The following is a 15624-nucleotide window of genomic DNA, read 5'->3' on the forward strand; positions in this document are numbered from 1 at the left end:
CCCCTCGCTCCTGCCATGCCAGCTTGTCCCTGTCAGCACGTCCTGGATGCTGCTGAGCTCTGCTCCTGTGCTGGAAGGGCAGCTGAAAGAAACTGGGGGATGTTCTCTGGGGCTTGGAAGAGTGGTGGGGCTCAGATGAGCCGTGCTTGGCTGGAATCATGGAATCCTAGAATATCCTCAGCTGGGAGGGACCCACAGGATCATCCAGTGCCACCCCAGGCCCTGCCCAGACCCCCAAATCCCACCCTGGGCATTCCTGGAGCTCTGACCCAACGCCCCTGGAGCTCTGGCAGCCTCGGGGCTGTGCCCATTCCTGGCAGTGCCAGCACCTCTGGGGGAAGAACCTTTCCTGAGATCCAACCTCAACCTGCCCTGGCCCAGCTCCAGCTGTTCACTCAGGTCTTGTCCCTGGTCCCAGAGAGCAGAGGTCAGAGCTGCCCTCGGGAGGAGCTGCAGACAGCTCTGAGGGCTCCAAACCCAGCCCCAAACCCCAGCCCCAGACCCCAAACCCCAGCCCCAATCCCAGCCCCAATCCCAGCCCCAAACCCCAGCCCCAGACCCCAGCCCCAAACCCAGCCCCAAACCCCAGCCCCAAACCCCAGCCCCAGACCCCAAACCCCAGCCCCAAACCCCAGCCCCAATCCCAGCCCCAAACCCCAGCCCCAATCCCGTGTCTCCCAGCAAGGAGGGGTGACAGGTGCAAACCAGCTCTGCTGGGATGGAGAGCCACCACTGTCATCAGGGGAGACACGAGTCCCCACACCAGTCCTGGGCTGTTTGCGTGGTGCGGGGTGAAACATGCAAAGGTTTGGGAGAAATCTGGGCAGGTTTGGCTCAAAGCTGGTGCCAGCACAGAAGGAGGGAAGCAGTGCAAGATGTAGCAGGGATGGAATAATTGCATCTGCAGTTAGGGGCCTGTGGAGCCACTGCTGCCAGGATGTCACCAGTGTCCCATGGAGCAGAAACAGCGGTGAAGGGCTGGTGCTGCACCCTGTGCTGGGCACAGGAGGAAGGGAGATGGAGGAGAAGGGAGGGTGGTGGGTCATGCCAGCCAGGAAGGCTTCTGCCCATGCCATGAACATCCGTGAGCTATTTTTTGGCAACTTAAAAAAAAAAAAAAAAATCACAGGAAAATTGATTAGAGCTACATGGAATATTTTCTTGCCAGTTCTGGGTAGGGGAAAAAAATTGAAAATAAATGTACATAAAATTTTTATAAAAATAATGAGTAAAACTCAAGTCAGTTCCTAAAGTGAGTTCAAGGTTGAACACATGAATGTTGCACTCTTTTCTCCCAGAAATCATGTTTGCCTCCATGTGTGCATGGAGCAGCTGAGGATGCGGACGAGGAGCAGAACCTGAGGGTTAGGGAAGGACTTGGACTCTCCTCAAAGCCTTTCCCTCCCCACAGCACCCAGGCTGGGCTTTGCTGACTCAAAGGACAACTCCTGGGCAGGCCCCAGCCAGCTGAACCTGAAGCACGCTGTGGAAGCCCTGCAGAGCTGAGGGGTTCCCTGGCCCTTGGCGAGCAGCTCTCCACCAGGGTCAGCACCCAGAACTGGGGGGCAGTCCAGGGCCACAAGAGCTGGGCTGGAGGAGCTGCAGGGGGGTCCAGGGGGTCCTGGCATTCAAGGAGCTCCCAGGACTCCCCCGTGGGACTCCCCAGGCTCTGCACAGGGACAGCACGTGGGGCTCAGCTCAGGGCCTGGCTGCAGCAGCCCTGCTCTGGCATGGAGCAACTGGCTCCAAGAAAGCCTGGAAATCATCCTGAAGTTAGGGTGAGGAGATTCTGGAGCAGGAGAAGCACTAACAGCTGGAAGAAACTTTGGCTGGCCCTCAGTTCTGCTCTGTCTCTGGGTCTGGTTTTGGGGGTGCTGGTTCTGCCCACAACAATACTGAGCAGCACTCCCTCCTCCAGCCCCAGACATTAAACACTGAGGAAAGAGCACAGGAAGTGATTTTTCCACATTCCCAGAGAAAAGGTTTTACCTTTCCTCACCTCACCTGTGTAGCCCCCAGGACAGGACGGACAGAGCTTGGAGCAGCCTGCTCCAGTGGAAGGTGTCTCTGCCCACGGCAGGGGCTTGGACCAGATGGTGTTTAATGTCCCTTCCAGCCCAAACCATTCCATGTCTCCATGACACACCAGAGCCTGGGGCAGCACAGCAGGAGAGAGCTGCAGACAGGACCCACCACATCCCACTGTGGCTGCAGACACAGCACAAGTGAAGTCCTGCAGCTGAGGTTCAGCTGCTGCAAGGGGATGTTGAAATCAGAAACAACAATTTACCACACGTTATCTCCAAGCAAACAGTGCTAAAATGCTGGTAGGGATGGAGACATCTTGCTTCGGTTATTAAAACACTGAATTTCTGCAAAAATAGTGGATGTTTGCCAAAGGGAAAAGCTGCAGAATTAGCTCTGACATGAAAAATGTTCAAGTCATTTAGTGGGGGTTTTTCAAAGGGCAAGTGGAAATGGTTTCTGGTGGGAGCAAGGATCCCAGGGAACATGTCAATGGAAATCCTGCCAGTCACTCTGTTGGAGGCACATTGTGGCTGCAGCCTGGAAGGCAGAGCTGATAAAACAGCCAGCTGCAGGTGGGATGGATGATGGATGGATGGATGGATGGATGATGGATGGATGATGGATGGATGGATGGATGGATGGATGGATGGATGGATGGATGGATGGGTGGATGGGTGGATGGGTGGATGGGTGGATGGGTGGATGGGTGGATGGATGGATGGATGGATGGATGGATGGATGGATGGATGGATGGATGGATGGATGGATGGATGGATGGATGGATGGGTGGATGGGTGGGTGGATGGGTGGGTGGATGGGTGGGTGGATGGGTGGGTGGATGGGTACCCCAGACACGTCTGTGCTCTGCTCCAGTTCCCCATCCAGACAGTACTTCATGGTCAGCCACCACAATCCAGATCTACCCACTAAAGTTCTGCTTCCAAACTGAATTCAGGGATCAGCATGAGGACCAGGAGAGGTTAAATCCCATCCTCCCATGGCATTGCTGGTCACCATGGCTGGGGGGAGATCAGAAACAGCCCCTGCCCTCACAAGTTCGTGGAGTTGCACCTGGGCTTCTTGTCAGCAGCAGGGAAATAAAGAAGGGAAAGATGCTGTTCTTCTTGGTAGAGCCAGAGTGGCCCAGTCAGTGCTTTTTGGCTGAATTCCCTGCAGATGTGGTTTCTGAGTGGTGCATGTGGAATCAGGAACACAGGAACACAGAGAAGAGGGGGAAGGAAGGGCCTGATCCTGCAGCTGATCATAGACTCATGGAACAGTTTGAGTTGGAAGGGGCTGTAAAGACCATCCCATCCCACCCGTGCCATGGCAGGGACACCTCCCACTGTCCCAGGCTGCTCCCAGCCCTGTCCAGCCTGGCCTGGGCACTGCCAGGGACCCAGGGGCAGCCACAGCAAATCTGGGCACCTGTGCCAGGGCCTCACACTCTCACAGGGAAGAATTTATTCCCTATATCCCATCCATCCCTGCCCTGTGGCAATTGGAAGCCATTCCCCCTTGTCCCAACCCCACATGCCAATGAAAACTATCCAATTCCAATGCAGTTTGAGCCCTGAGATCTTGTTCTTTGTTTGTGGGGAAGATTTCTCTCTTCTGAGACATCTCTAGTGCAGATCCCAAATCCCAAGCTTGTCACTGAGTCTCAGGAGTCACCAAGGAGAAGAGGTGCCTGTAGGACATCATGTACCTCACCTCAGAGCTTCCACAGGGTGACAATGGTGTCCCAAAATCCTGTGGCCAAGGGTGTTGGGACTGACACAGTCTGGGGATGTGTTGCTGTTCCCAGCCACCCTGCAATGGGGAACGTGAGGAGCTCAGCCCACCTCCAGTGATGCTGACACCTGTGTCCAGCAGCCTCATTACCAGCCAGGAAAATCACCAGCAGGTGCTCTCACCTCATCAGAAAATCTCCCCCACCTCATGCCTTTGGCAAGATCTCAGTGGTACCACTCTGTCCCTGCAAACCTGGCTTTGCTGCTTGATTAGTTCAGAAACCAAAATCCCCAGGGAGAAATTCAAGAATCTGCTAACTCTTTTTCCCCAAATGGCAATTGGCTATGGAACTCTGGCTCTTTTGTATGTCTCTCTTCCCATCAATGGGGAAAAAAGGAAATGTTGGTGTTTCTGCCATGTTGTGGATGATTTACCACCAACCAGCCATGTGGAGCTACCTAAGAGCTGCCCCAAACCCCACCTTTTCCTGGGTGGAAGAAACACCACCCAGCCTCCACTCCAGGATTTCTGGAGGAGTTAAATTGGTTTTCAAAAAGACCTAAGTCCCATCTTGCTGTGAGTGGTTGATATTTAAGGTTTGTGGAAAGAAAAGCTGGACCTCAAATTCCTCTTTGGCTCCTTACCCAAAACCATTCATTAATGACAGCTGAAGACAAAGACCATCATCCTGGATGGACACAAAGCCTTGGAAAACCTCCATGTTCTCTTCTCTTCCAGCCTCTTTTCTTTGCTACAACACAAGAAAAATCAGAGCAGGGATGAAAAACGGCTCCAGCCCTCTGTGGTTTTTCCTGCTGTCCAAAATAAATTTAAAGCAGCTCTAAAACCACTACCCCCTGCCCATTTCATTTCAAGTCTGGACACCCCACGCTGTGCTGTCAGCCTGGCATCCTCTGCTCAGCTCTGCAGCAATTGCTGGAATTGGGCTCCTGCATCCCAGTTTAATGCCATGGAATGAAGCAGCACAACAGCCTTCGGAGGCGACTGTGGCTGAAACCCTCGTGGCTCATAAATGTCAGGTTCAACTCTGCTTCATCCCAGCAGTGCTTAATTCCAAAGTTGGAGAGTGACATAAAAATAAATGGAGAGCAGCGGATTGCGTCCCGGCAGGGCTGGAGCCGCGGCTGCCTGGGTGTCACAGATCAAGTGACAGCTTGAGACAAGCCCTGCCTCAGGCACAGGCTTTTGGCAGCAGCTCTGCTTAGGTCACCTGCACCTCAATCCCTCTGGCTCGCAAGATCTTAAGGCTGGCTGATTAGGGCTATTATCAAATGTGTTAGTTATTGAACAGACAGGAGGTAACAGACAAAAGGCCTTGGACAGTTCCTACACAGCACAAAACAGGAGAACTGCTGAGAGATTACATAAAACAGTGCACAACACTAAGGTTATTGTTATATATTAAATATATATTGTTATACACATTAAAGCTACCAAAGGCACCGTAGAGAACAGGAGTCAGTGGAACTTACCACCCACAGAGTACACAGAGCCCTTCCACTCAGCCCTCGGGAGAGTAACAACAAAATTGATGTGCCAACTTTGGGGAAAAGCCCCACAAATTTGTAGGGAATGTGCAGAAGACTTTTGCTTTGTGAAAGTTTGGTGTAGCTTTTATCGTTTGTAAAGTGGAGTGTCTGTCAGTCAAAAATTCCAGCTGATCTTTCCACAGACTTGCTTCCACAGCAAAATGTTTATTGCCACTAGTAGTGTCACTTTCCCAGTGCCTGAATAACCACGAGGCAGGCAGTCTTCAGTGGGTTATTTCACCAAACTGCGAGCTTTTGGGAAGGGCAGAAGCCTTGCACCAGCTAACAAACAGCAGGACAGTCCCTGGGGTGGGAGATGTCCTCCTGCTGCACAGGGGGTGGGAAGGGAGTGGCCAGCTCTGCCTCCCCGTTGCTGTGTGTTTCTGAAACACCAGCTGGTGCCAACATTTGATAAATCATCAGCAAAACTGGTGATACAGTTTGCATGGGGGAGAGCTTTTCCTCTTTGGATTTAAACAAAGAAATTTACTGGAAAAAAAATATTAGTGAGAGTACAGAAGGGAAGGGGCTGAGATTTTATCGCTCTGTGGGGGTTGTCAGGAGGGGCAGTGGAGGAGCAGCTCTGATTTCTGCTCTCTGGGACTGGGACAGGGACAGGGAACGCCTGGAGCAGAGCCAGGGAGGTCAGGCTGGAGGTCAGGAAAGGTTCTTCCACCCGAGGGGCACCTGGAGGAAAATGAACCTGAGGGTAGAAATGGAAACTATTTAATGACTGTCTCTGTCTTAAAAATCTACAGATTTAACAGTTTTAATTACATCCATCCCCCATCCAGAGGACATGTCCCTCCTTCCTCCTCCCAAATCCAGCACCTGCCAGGAGCCCATTGATACCCCCCACCTCAGTAGAAACTCACCCTCACCTCAGCCAGAAGCCTTCAAAACACTTTGAACTATTTCCCCCCTACCCATTTTAAGAAAATAAATAAGAGGAAAATTTTAACCAGATCATCTACTTTTTATTTCAGAGGAAAGATTTGCATTATTTACTTTTATTTATATACATGTACTTCACATTTGTATTTAAAATGCACAGACCTCCCAAGGTTCTCTCATTCCGGCTTTAAATTAGCTGTTATTTTACAATACAAAAAATTATACCAAAAAACTGCAATCCTAAATGTGTGTATGTATAACACCCACAACCCCAGCAATGAAATAGTTTACAATACTTGCTCCTATTTACATATGAATGCAATAAATGCTAAATTATACATATTAACAAACTAAGCTCAAGTCGGAACACAGATAAGAATCATAAATAATTACAGAACAAAGAGGGGAAAAAAAATCCAGAATACAATTAATTCAAGGATCTTAGTTTAAAGAACATTTATTGTGCACAAATTTCAGAGTAATAGAAAACTCTTTTTTTTCTTTTTTTTTCTTTTTTTTAATGGACTGACATGTGATACACTCTGCAACAATTGGTTTTTTTTTTCTTTTTTTCTACTGGTGAGGTTTGTGGAATCAATACTAAATGGAGAGGAAATGTCTTAAGAATTCTAGTACCTGGAAGACGCACACAAATAGTCTGTGTGAACAAAGAAACAGACTGAACAAAACCTGCCCTGATGCAGAAAAAATCAGCAGATACACATATTGTAGTAGTCCTGGCGTGGAAACTCAGCTCGTTTCAGCAGCTACCAAGAGAAAAAGCAGGAATTTGTCTAAAATTGCAAAGAACGCACCCCAAAACGAGGAGCACACCCCAAGCCTTCCCTTCCCAGCACAGCCCACCAAGCCCTGTCCCCCCGTCCTGCAGCTCCAGGGGGCTCTGCCAGGGCAGCCCCTTCCTCCCCCTGCCCTGGGGGTACCCGGGAGGGGCAGAGGAGCTCAGGGGCCGCCCTGGGCACGCAGAGCCTGCTGGCTGCTTTCCCACAGCACAGTTCAGGAGAATAAATCCCAGTTAACATCAAGAAATCCCAGTGAGCAGGTGCCTGTCCCCAGCTCAGGGTCTCCTGGAGAAGGAAAAGCAGCTGGAACACCTGGAGCAGCACAGGACAGGGGCAGCCCAGCCCATGGCACTGGAGCCCCGAGGTTATGGAAAAGGGCCCAGGTTTGATTTCAGCCTCAAAGCCTCCTTTCAGCCCGTGCAGGGCCCAGCAGGCTGAGTGCCACCACAGCCACCCCAGGGCTGGGCACCCTGGGCAGCTTCCTGCACAGACCTGGAGCCTCTGGGCACCTCCAGACACACAGCACCCCTCAGGAGGGGGGGTCTGCCAGCAGAGGCTGCCACAGCACCGAGTTTGGGACATTATACACCACGGCTTGCTTTAATCACAGGCATTTCCCACCTTAAATAGCTTTATTTTCGTAATTTCACTGCAATGCATTTTAAACCCAGGGAAAGTGATAACAACTGAAAAGTTGTGTCTCATAAATATTCTTGTACCCAAAATATTGAGCCAGAGCATAGCAAGGTCATGCTACACCAGCCCAGAGAAAATTCTGGGCTAAAAACCATGGAAAATGGTGAATTAAAAAAAAAAAGGTGTTATTTGGAGATCCACTGGCACCATTGTTTTCTCAAAGAAAAGGACCCCAACAGTTCTGAAATTTCATTCATTTTTTAAAAGGCTCCTGTCAGAGAATTAAAATCTTCTGAGGGTCCAGACGTCAAATGCTGGATTTCAGCCAGTTTACACCTGAAAATAGTGATTTTGAATGGAAACACTGCCACAATTTTAGTAACAAAGGCCTTAAAGGACTGATTCAATCCTCCACCTAGTGACCACTTTAAGGACCTTTATTCCTTGCATCCAAATGTTGCTTTTCCCCTATCAAATGCAAAAGCCATTATTTAACTTGGTTTCTACATTTAAGTGAAATACATTTGAACACACAAAAGTCAAGTTATGCCTCCCTGCTTTGCAAGATACCACGATATAATCTGGTGTGTAAAGTTCTGGAAAGTTATCTACTACTGATCAGATGAAGGAGTTATTAAGACAAAACTCATACATAATTTAAAATCAACAAAAATACATTCAATCTTTTTTCTGGTTTATATACACTTTAAATCTCTCCATGTTCTGCACGTTACTGTGGAGTTTATGTACAAGTGCAAAATCTGTGTGCCATTTGTCATTTATTTACAGATTCTCCCATGAAATAAGGTTGTTCTTTCTCCCCCACCTCACTTCCAAATGAAATAAACCCAAAAATCCTTCACTTTTGATACTGGCCTGGTGATAAGCTGCCAGCAATTCCTCTTTCCCCTATCCTTTCCCATGTTCTTCCCTGTTTACCTCTAAGCTGGGATGAAGCTGCAGCAGAGCTATGTATGAGAATTCTCTTCTCCCTCATCAGGATGGAGATCAGATGCAGGGTAGAGCTACACCCTAAAGGAGCCAGTTCCTTTCAGTTACATAAGCAACTCCTGTTGCTCTGTTTACATTTCTTGGTTCTAATAAACCTTGACTTTGATCATTTTTGCTCATTTTTTCAGTATCTGACACCTCATTTTGGCCTCACTCCTGGCACACTGTAGGCTTTGCAGACCAGACAGCCCAGCTCTCCAGGAGTGAGAAAACCTCCCAAACTCTGCATTTATGCCTTTTTATTAATGTAAAAACCTATCACCCCTCCAGACCCATGGTTCTGAAAGCTGTTTGTGATCAGGAAAGCCCAACAACTTTAAGCACCTGCCCAGAGCTGTCCTGAAGAGGGAAACTCAAGCACAGGGGCTTTCACCATCTGGGCTGGCAGCTCTCCTCCCAAACACAGCAAGAAGCAATCTGCAAACATCAGGATGTGCATCGTGGCTGAAAATAGGCAGTAACAGGGGAGGGGGTTTAGTCCAGTCTTATTTCTCCAGCTCAGATTAACCCTATCACTGAGCAAGTTAGAAAATATTATCAGGAGATGAATCTGTTTGAGGTAATCCGTGCATCAGGTAAAACTCAAATTGCCTAAATCCCTTCATTCGAAGACAAATCTCAACCCTTTTCCCATCATAATTCCTTCTTCCCACAGAGCACTGAAACTTCTAGTTTAGAAACAGATGCATTTATATATATTTATATATAATGCATTTTTTCCCAATTTTTTCTGCAGTCCCAATATTTTTTTGCAGTCCCATTGCACTTGTTAAATGACACATTAAATCAGAATTATCATCCACCAGAGTCCTTAAGCCACCAGGCTGTTCCCATCACCACTGTCTGGACACACACAGCAATTCACCTCTTTACTGCAATGCTGCCAGGCTCCAGAGATTCTTCAAAATGCATGGTTAGGAAAAAAACACCCCAGAAATGAATGGCTGATACGTGACTGATCACCAGAAGACGCACAAAAAAGGAGCAGTTTTGGGTTTCAGTTTGGAAAGGTGCTGCCTGGCCAGACAGACCCAAGAGCACTTCCCTCCACGTGTTACTTCTCCATTATTAAATATCAGATGTCCTCCACCGACCCCAGCAGCTCAGAGACCTGGATGAATCCATGACTGATGGAGCCACAAGCACACTCCTCATGTGGCACCTTCTCTGACCCCCCCACGCCGTGTGGGCCTGGCCCTGGGCCACATTCCAGGGACACACTGGACACCCCCACACACAGATGGGCTCAGTGCAACCTGGAGCCTCAAACCACAGTCCCAGCTGGTCAGAGCAGTTCAGATGGTTTGATGCACCCCCCAAACACCAAACCTTCTCTTTGCTGTTTGCAAGTCTCATCCTTTCACCCATCAGCGACTTCTGCAGCCTCTAACAGAGCTCAAGCCCAGCAGGAAACACCAGGATCTGATTGTGTACAACTCAAACCTGTGGCAAAACAAAGCTGCTCTGCTTGATTTTTATTTAAAGTTCTTTTTTTACTTCATCCTCGAGTGATCTGGCACCCGGAGTGTTGCTTTTTACACCCTGCAAGAAGATGGAGTAAACCATAACCACTGGGGAGCAATGCCTCCAGGCTCAGCTCTCATCCAGGGGATGGCGGGAGGGAAGGGGAGGAAAGAGGCCAAAATCAGAAAAATGTGATGTGTCTGACCTGGAACACAGACTGCTTCTATGAAAATGCTGGTGAAACCAGGAGTTTTCTTACGGGATGCTGGAACTCTACGTGCCTCCCAGGTATCTGCACCTGGGTGAGCACTTGGTTGGTCAGAAAAAAGCGATTTTCCTCTGACTGCAAGGGACAGAGGACACTGAGTGCCTTGGGTGACTCCAGATGTGAGTATCCATACCTCTAAAGGAATTTAATTGTGGCAAAAAGCAGCGTGTGTAGCAGTCTCCTCACTCCCTAGATCTGTTCACGTCTAGGCACTTGTGTGTGGTGTACTCCAAGCAGGTTAAGACTATGTAAACACTGAGTCCTTCCAAAGCAACATCCAACTTCCCAGTTATTTCATGTGGTCTGAGCAACATCGACCTTTAAACCATCCCATCTTTTGCATTCCTGGACCGTGATGACTACAAAAAGGCTGTGCCTGGAAGAGAGTTCCACTGAAATAATGAGGGAACAATTAAATACTAAATGAAAACAAAGAATGAAGATGCTTTGAAGATTAATAGTAGTGTTTATGTGTTGAGAGCTGACACCTGTAAACACTGGATCTTTTTCTTTTTGTACAGTTTGATAAATACATGAACTACAAAGCACTTTCCATGTAGAAACCTGAGTGTCATTCATTGGACTGCTGTTGTATTTACACTGACCGGGAGTGGCGGCTCGGAGCTCACCGCACCTGCCATGGAACCATTCTGCTTTAAACAAAGGAGCAATCTGAAGCCATGTGTCAGTAAAACTTAAGTGGAGCAGTTGTCAAATAAAGCCAACTAGCACGTAGATGAGAGAAAAAAACTGGGTTGAAGGAAGTTGTGGTTTTTTCCGGGTGCTTCTAGTCTCTTGGGACACAACTTGGAAATCTTCCTCCTCCTTGGTATTACTTTTCCATTTTGTTTAAAACCCTAGACAGTTTCTGATGTCCATGCATCAAATACAGGTTCCTGGCTGTGCAGGGGGCTGCTGCTTCCGATTCCGGACGGCGCCCGACTTCTCTTTGTAGGCAATTGGCATCTGTTGTGAAATGTCCACCAGAGCACTGGCCACGGCGAGACCTGGCAGGAGAACAAGCAGTCACCAGAACAGCCACAGCAACAGACCCTCAGAAAGAGCTGAGAAAACCCCTCCAGGCCACAAAAGGTGTAGAATTTTTTCATAAACTAGAAAAGTGTTGTGGCCCAGCAATTAAGCTCCAGCCAATATTCTGAAAGGAGCTGAAATACTGCATGTTTAATTAGAAGCAACAGCAGGAGGAAAAGATGCAATAAAGGTGGGTATTAGTGGATGTAAAACTCTAAACGTTGAAGCCTGAACCCTTAATATTGAAGGTGCCTTTCTCTGCATCAGTAGATGGACTACAATAAACCTGAAATCAAATGTGCCCTTCCTGTGGCTACATCACCTCTGCAACCTCCACATGGCACATCAGGGAGTCATGGAATGGTTTGGGTTCAAAGGCACCCTAAAGCCCATCCAGTTCCACCCCCTGCCACAGGCAGCGACACCTTCCACTATCCCAGGGTGCTCCAAGCCCTGTCCAACCTGGCCTGGAAAATTCTAGAGATGGGGCAGCCACAGCTGCTCTGGGCACCCTGTGCCAGGGCCTCCCTGCTCTCTTCCCAGACAAACCACACCTGGGACTTAGCTCAGTCCAGCTCAACACAAAACCAACCAGTTCAAACCTGCTAACTCTCCTTCCAAAGTCTTTGCTTCACCAAGCTCAGTGGGCACTGGGGAGCCCCAGTTAAATCCCACACTGCCCAGGAGATGATGTCCCAGTGCCCTGACGCCAGGTTTAGGTGTGAAGGGGTTGAGAACAAGGCTGGATGGGGAAAAGCTCTTTGTCCAGAGCTCCTAAGAGGAGGGCAGAGATGCTCTGAAAGGATTTGTAGAGACAGGACAAGGGGGAATGGTTTCAGACTGACAGTGGGCAGGGCTAGATGGGATATTCTTCCCTGTGAGGTGGGGGAGGCCCTGGCACAAGCTGCTCTGTAGCTGCTCTGTGGTATCAGCAACCTGGGATAGTGGAAGGTGTCCCCGCCCATGGCAGGGGGTGGATCTGGATGATCTTTAAGGTCCCTTCAAACTCAAATCTTTCCATGATTCTGTGATTTGATGTTCCCCTGCAAATGGAGTTGGAAACAAAGTCGGATGGGCCAAGTGACAAGTTACCTTCACAGGTAACTACTGCAAACATGCCCGTGTCAGATCCCTCTTTCCTCTGCCCCCAGCTATTAATTAAAGCATAGTCCAATATCAAATGCTCATCCATCAAGTGACCTTAGTAATTAACTCAAAACTCATGTTTGAAGCCAGCAGGGCCCAGACCAGGGAGCCTAAAATACCTCGAGCACATCCCAAGCTGAACTGTGGCTACAGCAGCTTCTGTGGGATCAGGAAAGGCGAACCTGTAAGGCTGGGGAAGGAGTCCAGAGTTAATTCCAAGCCATCAGGGACAACAGTACTGCTCACCTGACTGTCCTGGTGGTGGAATACCCCCAAGGCCTCGAGGCAGCCTCACGAAGACGGAGAGAACGGCTGCTTTGTTCCCAAAGCAGGGCTCCAGCGCGATGGGCTTCGGTACAGTCTGCAGCAGTGGGAGAAAACAAATGTGAAACAGCGTGTGACACCCTCCCTCCTCCCCCAGCATCACTCCTCCAGCTCCTACAAGCCCCAGGGCATGAGCCACCATGAACCACACTGCTGTGCTGGGCAGATTTCCAGCACACAGCCAGCAAAGCTAAAACCACTGTCAGCAACAATCAAAACACGAGTCATCACAAGAAAACACATTCACTTAATAAAAATCAGGCTATTAAAAAGTCAAGCACTACACAAGGCTTGTATTTCTCCCTAAATTCAATAACAGAGGAGCAGCTCATGTAATCAACAGGACTGAGGGTTTTGTTCCATCGACCCCATCAGCAGCCTGTCACCGACACCAGCACGCGCCACCACGGCAATTCAATACTCCAAATTCTATTTCCAGAATCTAAGTCCATGTACCACCTTAATAGCACTCTATGCATTAACACAGTAAAGAACATTTTCCCAAGAACAAAAACAAGTGTTCAAGGCCAGGCTGGATGGGCCTTGAAGCAACCTGGTCTAGTGGAAGGTGTCCTTGTCCATGGCAGGGGGAATTAGATGGGCTTTAAGGGCCCTTTCAGTCTGTGGTTCTAATGTGTACTAGGCAGTCAGCTTTCTCCCTGGAGGAGCAGAGGACTAGTCCCTTGCTAACCCTCAGTGTCTGTGACCATCTCCCACTTAACTCTTGTCAAGATTTTACCTGAATGACCAACAGCCAGCTTCAGTATGTCATTAGAAAGCCAAAATGCAACAGAAACCAAAGTATGTTCTCAGCTGGGCCCCAACCCACACACAAGTACACAGGATCACTGCTACTGTGGGCTGCAATAAGATCAGAATGCAAGTGTTCACCAACGAGTACAGGTTCAGGAGAGTTTCTTCTTCTGCTCCAAACCGGCTAAAAAAGCTGAGAAACACTAGTTTACCCAATACACTCGGTGCTTTCTGTTTTCTTGTTTAGTATGGACAAATTCCACCCTGGTGTTAATGAAATAATTAGTTCTTTTTCCATTAGGCATCAAACTACACCACAGTACTGAAATATTCAACAGAAACTCAATGCAATGTAAGCCGTGAAAAAGCCCGAACAGGAGTCAAACATGCTGTTAAATTACTGCTGCTCAATAAAAAAGACAAAAGGAGACAACAGCAAGCAAAATGAAACTTAAAACTTTCCCTATCTCCCATTTACTGCAATGATTGCAGCAGCGTTTGCTGGTCTGTGCCAGGCAGATAAATACGTGCTGCACGGGCTGGATGACGGAAGCTGCTGCCTGCCTGGTTTATGACAGCAGGTTTCTTCATCTCCCCATCCCCAGCAAAGGGACCCAACTCAGAGTAAAGCTTTTCCCAGAAGGAAACAAGCACACCCTGGTGCTCTCTCCCAGAGACTCAACTGCAGGAGTAATGGAGGGAGCACAGAGAAGAACAGAGCCCACGGACTTCTGCCTTATGGGGGGAGCAAGAACCCAACACAAAGCTGATTTTCTTTTGGAGAGACTCAAGTACCCTACTTATTCTACTGTTAATGAAACAGTTCTGCTGAATTCCAGAGCTTGGAGGATGGCACTTGGGTTACAGGGAGCTCTTGTGCTCACCCTCAGCACTGAGCAGATCGGGCAGCAAGGTCCACGCAGAGAAGTGATGGAGGGAAGACAGTGAAGGAGCAACTGAATAAGAGACTGCAAATTTTAATACTTTTTAATGTATTTGTTTTCAATGGATTAATGGCCATGGAGCTGCTGCAGGGCTGGAGCCCCTCTGCTCTGGAGCCAGGCTGGGAGAGCTGGGAATGCTCCCCTGGAGAAGGGAAGGCTCCAGGCAGAGCTCAGAGCCCCTGGCAGGGCCTGGAGGGGCTCCAGGAGAGCTGGAGAGGGACTGGGGACAAGGGACAGAGGGACAGGAGCCAGGGAATGGCTGCCACTGGGAAAGGGGAGATTGGGCTGGGATCTTGGCAAGGAATTGCTGGCTGGGAGGGTGGGCAGGGGCTGGGCTGGAATTCCCAGAGCAGCTGTGGCTGCCCCTGGATCCCTGGAGTGTCCAAGGCCAGGCTGGATGGGGCTTGGAACAGCCTGGTGCAGTGGAAGCTGTCCCTGCCCACGGCAGACCATGGAAAGATGACCTTTAGAGTCCCTCCCAATGCATGAGGATGCTCAGCAGCACATTCACCATCCTCCAGCCAACCTGCAGAAACAGGAGGTTGGAAAATCCATCTCAGGGGTCACCAAACCCAGCCCTCCACTAACACAGGCAATGGCACATAAAAGCACAATTCTCTGCTTTAAGAGTAGTTACACTCTCAGCCTGTGCCATCATCTCTGGGAGACCTTTCCAGATCCCCTGGTCTGGATCTCACCACTCTGCCACCAGAAACTTTCTTTTAACCTCAAATTGTTCACACTTCAATGTATTCATCTGCTTCACAATCTTCTGTGCCTTCACCCTCTCCCTGGGCTTTATCCTGCTGTACACTGCTGTGCAGCCTTCTTTTGGATCAATGGAAGAGCAACACTGAATTCCTTCTCTGAACACAAGCACTGCCTCCTCCAGCTCTCCAAGAGCCCCTCTCTGCACCTCGTTCTCAACCACCTGAGAGGCTCAGACAGTGCCTCTGTTGTGGTACCCAAATCACCCCGAATCTCCTGCACATCATAAAATGGGAAGAAACAGAAGCTGTTCATTAGATAGCTCTCAGTCA

The 15624-nt window shown here is 49.0% G+C and overlaps 1 protein-coding gene across 1 annotated transcript in view; it reads right to left on the minus strand.

The window, feature by feature from the left end:
- Nucleotides 1–6267: 6267 nt before the first annotated feature.
- Nucleotides 6268–15624, minus strand: part of ATRN (attractin) — a 149605-nt gene continuing 140248 nt past the window's right edge. Inside the window, exons 28-29 of the mRNA XM_059845596.1 lie at nucleotides 12810–12924; nucleotides 6268–11392 (exon numbers count right to left, since the gene is read on the minus strand). Of these exons, the coding sequence (XP_059701579.1) occupies nucleotides 11268–11392; nucleotides 12810–12924 (240 nt within the window). The 3' untranslated portion in view covers nucleotides 6268–11267. The remainder of the gene's footprint in view (nucleotides 11393–12809; nucleotides 12925–15624) is intronic.

Source organism: Haemorhous mexicanus, chromosome 4, assembly GCF_027477595.1.
Source record: "Haemorhous mexicanus isolate bHaeMex1 chromosome 4, bHaeMex1.pri, whole genome shotgun sequence".
NCBI classification, from domain to species: domain Eukaryota; kingdom Metazoa; phylum Chordata; class Aves; order Passeriformes; family Fringillidae; genus Haemorhous; species Haemorhous mexicanus.